This window comes from Gavialis gangeticus, unplaced genomic scaffold (genome assembly GCF_001723915.1).
Source record: "Gavialis gangeticus isolate Ggan-Ray unplaced genomic scaffold, GavGan_comp1, whole genome shotgun sequence".
NCBI lineage: Eukaryota > Metazoa > Chordata > Crocodylia > Gavialidae > Gavialis > Gavialis gangeticus.
In genome coordinates, this window is record NW_017729004.1 from 33,321,818 (window position 1) to 33,328,331 (window position 6,514).

General features: G+C 41.2%; 1 protein-coding gene across 6 annotated transcripts in view; it reads left to right on the plus strand.

The window, feature by feature from the left end:
* ARHGAP12 (Rho GTPase activating protein 12) overlaps positions 1 to 6,514 on the plus strand; it is a 183,643-nt gene that overhangs the window by 8,953 nt on the left and 168,176 nt on the right. For all 6 annotated transcript variants that reach the window (XM_019508204.1, XM_019508201.1, XM_019508205.1 and 3 more), the window contains exon 2: positions 3,670 to 4,440. In XM_019508204.1, the coding sequence (XP_019363749.1) occupies positions 3,769 to 4,440 (672 nt within the window). In that variant the 5' untranslated portion in view covers positions 3,670 to 3,768. The remainder of the gene's footprint in view (positions 1 to 3,669; positions 4,441 to 6,514) is intronic.

Sequence of the window (6,514 nt, forward strand, 5' to 3'; positions counted from 1 at the left end):
AGGTGGAGAACCTTGCATTTTTTGGTGTTAAACACCATCAGGTTCTCATCCCCCCATTTGCTGAGCCTGTCCAGGTCAGCCTGGATCACCTTCCTGTCTGCAGGTATGGATGCTTTGCCGCGAAGTTTGGTGTCATCGGCGAACTTGGCCAGTCCGCTTTTGACTCCAATGTCCACATCATTAATGAAGATTTTGAACAATATGGGTCCAAGGACAGAGCCTTGGGGGACCCCACTGGTCACAGGGCACCATGACGATTGACTTCCATCTGTTACCACCCTCTGTGTCCAGCCACGGAGCCAATTTCCCAGCCAGCGGATCGTGGTGGACCCAAGGCCACAGTTGGCCAGTTTCGCCAAGAGGTGATCATGGGATACCAGATCAAAGGCTTTTCTGAAGTCAAGATATATGACATCAATCTCTTCGCCCTTGTCCAGGTGATAGGTCACCTGGTTGTAAAAGGAAATGAGATTGGTCAAGCAAGACCTACCCGCAACAAACCCATGCTGGTTATCCCTCAGGATGTTGGTGTCAGCCAGACCATTAAGGATGGCCTGTTTAATAAACTTTTCTAAGACCTTCCCTGGGATAGGGGTCAGGCTGATGGGCCTGTAGTTTGCCGGATCCACTTTCCTCCCTTTCTTGAAGACAGAGGCACCACAATGGCCTTCTTCAGTCTTCGGGCACTACACCAGAGTGCCAGGCATTCTCAAAGATCCGTGCCAGGAGCTGGGCTATGATGCTCACCAGCTCCTTGAGTACCCTGGGGTATAGATTGTCAGGGCCAGCTGACTTGAAGGTATCCAGCCTCTCAAGGTGTTCCTTCATGAGGTCAGCATCGATTGGAGATGAGAACATTGTAGCTTGTAAAGTAAGAGATGATTGGGGTTACCTTGCTTGTAAGACCTAACATTCATATGATATCTATTTTGATGGTATGACAAAAGAAGCTAATCACTTTATAAATCAAGGGAATAGAACTTTACTACAGGTAGTAATAGGGATTTTACGATCAGGGCATTAATGCCCAATGTTAAACAGTATTTTTATTCTAGTTTTGGCCTCCTTGAAGTTGCTATTTTGCATAAGCTTGATTGGCCAATCAGCTTATAAGCCTTAACTTGCAACTTAGTAACTGTATCCCCCCACTCCCCAATCAAAATGACCACTTATAAATTTTGATTGGGGAGGGGGGGGGAATATAGTCACCCTTATGACATAGAAAATGGATTGTGGAAATGGGTACTTGTGTAAATATACGTGAGCTCAGTACTGTTACGTTCTTAACTCCTTCCACTTCCATTATGTTCAGTGGGCAATAGACTTTCATGGTATTTTGAAAGACTAGGCTTCCTTCAGGAAGATCTCTTGAATGTTTCCAAAACTAGACTCTACTGCTGTAGCCAGGTTTGTATGATGGACTTTGTGAGAGGTGTGTGCAGAGTCAGAAATGCCACTGTGTTGCATATGCCCATGCAGACTTGACTGTAAATTTGGTACTTAAAACTTGTAGCTTTTTCAAGTATTTGTCCTCCTGAAGTAGTGTTTGGTGAACTATAAATGGCATATTTATTTTTAAAATAATTCTTTTAAAAAGATAACATACCAGCTACTTTTAACATACCTTTAAAGAAATATACACCCCCACCCATCGTATTCTGGATATCTAATTTTCATATGATTTAAGTTAAAATTTATGGAGCGGTCAGAATCAGAGAGATTTGTTTTTTCTAGTTCTGAAATGCGTTACAGTAGGAGTTTACCATTGCAGCTTGGATTGCTAAACAGGGTGGAAAAAAAGCTCAAGATTTGGAGTGTATTTCAAACAATTTGGGCAAATGTTAAAGCCTATTTCAAAATTTTAGTAGAATACATGTATTGAATTATGTTACAAAGAAAATGGGGAAAAGCCTTATTCCTGTGTCCACTCTTTGCTCATTTCTCATCTCCAGTCATCTCAGTTTTCTGGTGGTATTGTGCTTTGTTACAGTCTTTTTCTTGTGCCTCTGTCTAGGTTTTCTCATTTTTTCCAATGAGATAAAAAAAAGAGTGATTTTTAAAAAAAAAAAAAAAAAAAAAAAATTACGGATGCTAATATTTACTCTTTTTCCAGACTGGTTCTGATTGTGCCAAAACTCAAAAAGTAAATAGATAACATAAAATATCTCAACTTAAAAAAAAAAATTAAAAAATCTGAGTGTCAATTCCTGTTAATGGTGTGGATATGGGTTACAGCTCACTTAAAATCTGCAGGCATGCCAACTGCTACAGTATTAAAAGCCTGTGTCTGCCTATGGAACTTTGTATCTGGATGCAAGAGTCTCTTGCATTTGCATTGTATCTTATATTACTACCAATCAGTTTAGCCACTAGTTGTGATGGTTACAGCAGATAAATCCTCCATCCTTAGGAAGGATTGATGGCCCATCCCATATTTGATTCTTTGGATAGTGGGAGAAGGTACAGGGCAATGATGTTCAATCTGTTGGCCCTGTGGGCCAGATGAGTGGCAAGGGGGCCAGTTTGTAGGCCAAATTGGGTTCTGGGGCCCAGCACTGCCTTGTCCCTTCCCCGTGTGTCAGGATTAAGTCTTAGCATTGCCCTTCCTGCTCCCCATGCACCCATGTTGGGCCCTAGGGGCCTGGCATTGCCCCTTCCTGCCCCCAGTGTTCTGGGATTGGGGCCCAGAACTGCCTTTGTTCACGCCTGTGTGCTGGGATCTGGTGCCCTGCCCAATACAGAGGCCAGGGCTTCCCATGGGTCTGGAAATGAAGAGGTAGGAGAGTGGTGCTACTGCTCCCCTTTTGCCAAATTTATGGACCTGTTGGGAGCCCTGCAGGCCAGATGACATGGCACTATGGGCTGGATCCAGCCTGTGGACCAGGGGTTGAGTATCCCTGCTCTAGTGGCACTAGAAGATATATTTCTGAGCACTTTGAAGGGGGCTGAGAGGTCTTGGGAGCAGGGGGAAAGCTAGAGTAGTAAGTAGTATACCCGCTTTTCTCTCTCTCTTTTTTTTTTTTTTCTTCCTTGTTTTAAGACTTTAAATATAAGTGAGAGGAGTAGCACAGTTTTTTATGAAGAAATTAAATCTCATCTGTGAGTAAGAAATTGACTTCAGCTGAGAGAATTTCCTGATCTATTTTGCTAAGTAATAGAAACAATAGGCTTAATAGGTAACTTACAGATATCAAGCCATTCTTCAGTGTTACAGGACAGAAGCTGTGACCAAGTTATACAACATAATGTTTTGTTGTATAGCTGAGAGTATCTAGGAGTGTTACTGATTTTCATATCATATTAATTGTATCAAGACTCTACCATTTGCCTTGACAGACTTTGATAATTTGTGCCAAGGGTTGGCAACCTATGGCCTTGTATCCATAGAGCTGGTGGGACTGTGGCAGTGTTTTGGCGGGGGTGGGGCTTTGCCCCCCAAGACAGCCAGGCAGCAGAGAGAAGCAGCTGCCTTGTGGGGCAACTGGTGGCATGAGCCAGGCTGGAAGTGGCCCATGCTCAGAGTTAAGCTTCATTAAAGCAGCCTCCCACTTCTGAACTTTGCCAGTCCCTGATTTATGCAATATGTACCGGTAATTATGAAGTGTATTGAAAACATTTCTTATTCATAGGCTGTGGACTGAAGACAGCTTTTGTTTTTGTTTCTTCCAGCTCATCTGATACAAACAGAAAAAGAAACAAATACCAAAGAAGTAAGCATAATGTGGCTTATCTTTTGTTTGGAAAGTTGAACAGTGTTTTCACTTAGAGATGGCTGACAAAGGTGGGAAGATCCTTCCAGTACCGTTATACATTGAAGTGGAGTATGACTATGAATACGAGGCAAAGGATAAAAAGATTGTGATAAAACAAGGTGAGAAATACATGTTGGTGAAAAAAACTAATGATGATTGGTGGCAAGTCAAAAAGGAGGAACATTCCAAGCCCTTCTATGTGCCAGCCCAGTATGTGAAAGAAGTAACACGAAAAGCACTGATGCCACCTGTTAAACCAGCAGGTGGACTGCCAAATAGTTCTTTGAAACTGATGCATGCAGGGTTACAGAGGTCAACAGAAAATGTGAACAAGTCACCAGAACTTTCTAGTTTTGGAAAAACTGCTCCAGTTCAAGTGTCTGGTCTAGTTTGGGATGCCAATCAGAATCTGGGACCAAATAGTAGCCCAGGTCAAACTGTTTGCTTGAATCTGGACCTTGCCCAAAATAATGGAAAACCAAATAATGAGTTACAGTCACCCAAGGTTTCCAGCCAATACAGGACCCTCTCTGTGGGCCATTTCCCTTGTCCTGAGTTCATGGAAATAGAAAAGACCAGCTTTTCCCTTGAACAGTCTTGTGATTCAGCAGGAGAAAGCTCAGAAAAAATCCATCAAGATTCAGAATCTGGAGATGAACTCAGTAGCAGCTCCACAGAACAAGTTCAGGTAAGCTAAATAGCTCTGTAGACATTATCACTGTTGTTATTTCCCTTTTCAGTTAAATCTTAGCAGTTTCCTACTGTCTCTAATTTGCTTCCTATAAAGCTACGATTGGAATATTATAGTGAGAATTTTTTTTCTTGTATTTTATCAGGTTGTACAAAGTTGCCATATTTTAGTAATGACAGGTACTTTACACTGTCCTTTCATCCTTCTCATGTACAAGATCCTGGTATTGAGCAGTATAGGGGAGTTTCCCTTAAAACTGCTTTTTGATATACCGTGTGGAATTGATTTGAAGTTATTCAGTATCAGCAATTCTTAGCAACTCTTCCAGAGGAGGGGAGGCCAGTGCTATGAATTTTAGTTTATGGACTTGCTGAACTTTGGTCCAGATGCATTGATGGTCACTTGCCACTGTCAGTCACTGATTTCTCTCATAGACAAAACATGGATAATATTAATCTACAGTTTATATTTTTGAGTTGTTTAAGCAGATAGATACACAATGGTATGTATAAAATTGCTTTCGATACTTTCTGTAAAGGGTTACGGTGATATACAAACATCACTGACAGTCAATGATTTTAATTCTAAATTAATTTTTGAGTCATCATCATTGAGGTGTATGGTAGATGCATAAAAGGTGAGATGTTTCAAGTATCTTCCACAGTTAAGGCAGTTGTTGCAAAGCTTATTTGGTTAATGAAAACTAGTAAGTTTGATCACTTGGATCTCACAGATACGTTTGAATCATTGGTTTATTTAGATTTGCATCATTTGTTTATCTTGGTTTATCTGTGGCTGACAATGGTCAGTACAAGATTTTTTTTCTTGGAAGACCTAGATGTACTGCAACAAACTAATAAGTTTTGAAATATTTGTTTGATTAGGAGGATATTAAGTGATCCATCAGCTGTTTGGTATGGTGGTCCAAACGTAATGTAAGAGAAACTTTCAAAAGTGTGTTGCTTAAAACTGTTTTCTGTGCTGCTTCTCTTTATAAGCTTATACTATAATTGAATTGGTCTTATGGTACATTTGGTACTATTTGATTTATGTTTGGTAAATAAATGCCCCTTTAGCATTGTATGGGTGAGCTCGGTATCACGGTTTGGCAACCTATGGCCCACAGGCCAGAACCAGCCTGTGGAATCTTTGGATCTGGCCTGTGGAGCTGTGGCTTTGGCAGCATTTGGCAATACGGGGGGCTTTTCCTGTAGCAGGCTGCGGTCAGCCACCTAGGGCTCTGGTGGAGGGGGAAGTCTGCCTGTGCTGTGCTGCAGTCAGACAGTGCAGGCTTCTAGCAGAGGGGGGCTTTCTCCCCACCACTCATCTGCAACATAGTGTAGAGAAGCAGTGGCCGTACCTGGCTGCTAATGCCTGGTTGCCTTCCACCTGAGCTGGGTCATTAGCCACCCACTCCCAGTTCTGCTGGCAACTATTGCTGCCCCCTACTCTGCATGGTTTGGAGTTAGTCTTTTTGTTTTTCTTTGCTTTTTTTTTTAATTGAGTAACTTCATCTCATCATGATGAACCACAACCTCATTGCAATTTAAACTATTTGACATTTAGTAACCATAGGGATTAAAGTAGTGGTAGCACTGATGTCACTATCACTGTGTTGGCTTGGTTTAGATATTATGAGGCCAGCCTTCTCCACTGGAACTGTCCCATGCTTTTTATAATTCTCTCAATAGGGAACACTGTTTAGCAGGAATCAGCTGTGCAGAAATTAATGGCTTAGAAAGCTGTTTATGTTGCTCTTAGTCTGTAGTCAGAACATCAAGTTCCAAGATTGCATACACAGACACATAATTTTTCATTTCACAAAGCAGCCGAAATTGCCTTTTTTTTTTTTTTTTTCATTGTCACATTCAGTTTTATGCAGTCTGTACTACAATAATAAACTCTAGTTGAAGTGGATTTTAGATTGGTTCAGTTGTTTGTAAAACTGTTATATCCACTTCTTGAGATTCATTAAATCGGAGCCCTTGCTGATTTAATAGACTTATGCCTTAAACGTTGTTTCTGATTAAGTATTTGATGGTTTGGGGACTTCTTAAAAAAAAAAAAAAAA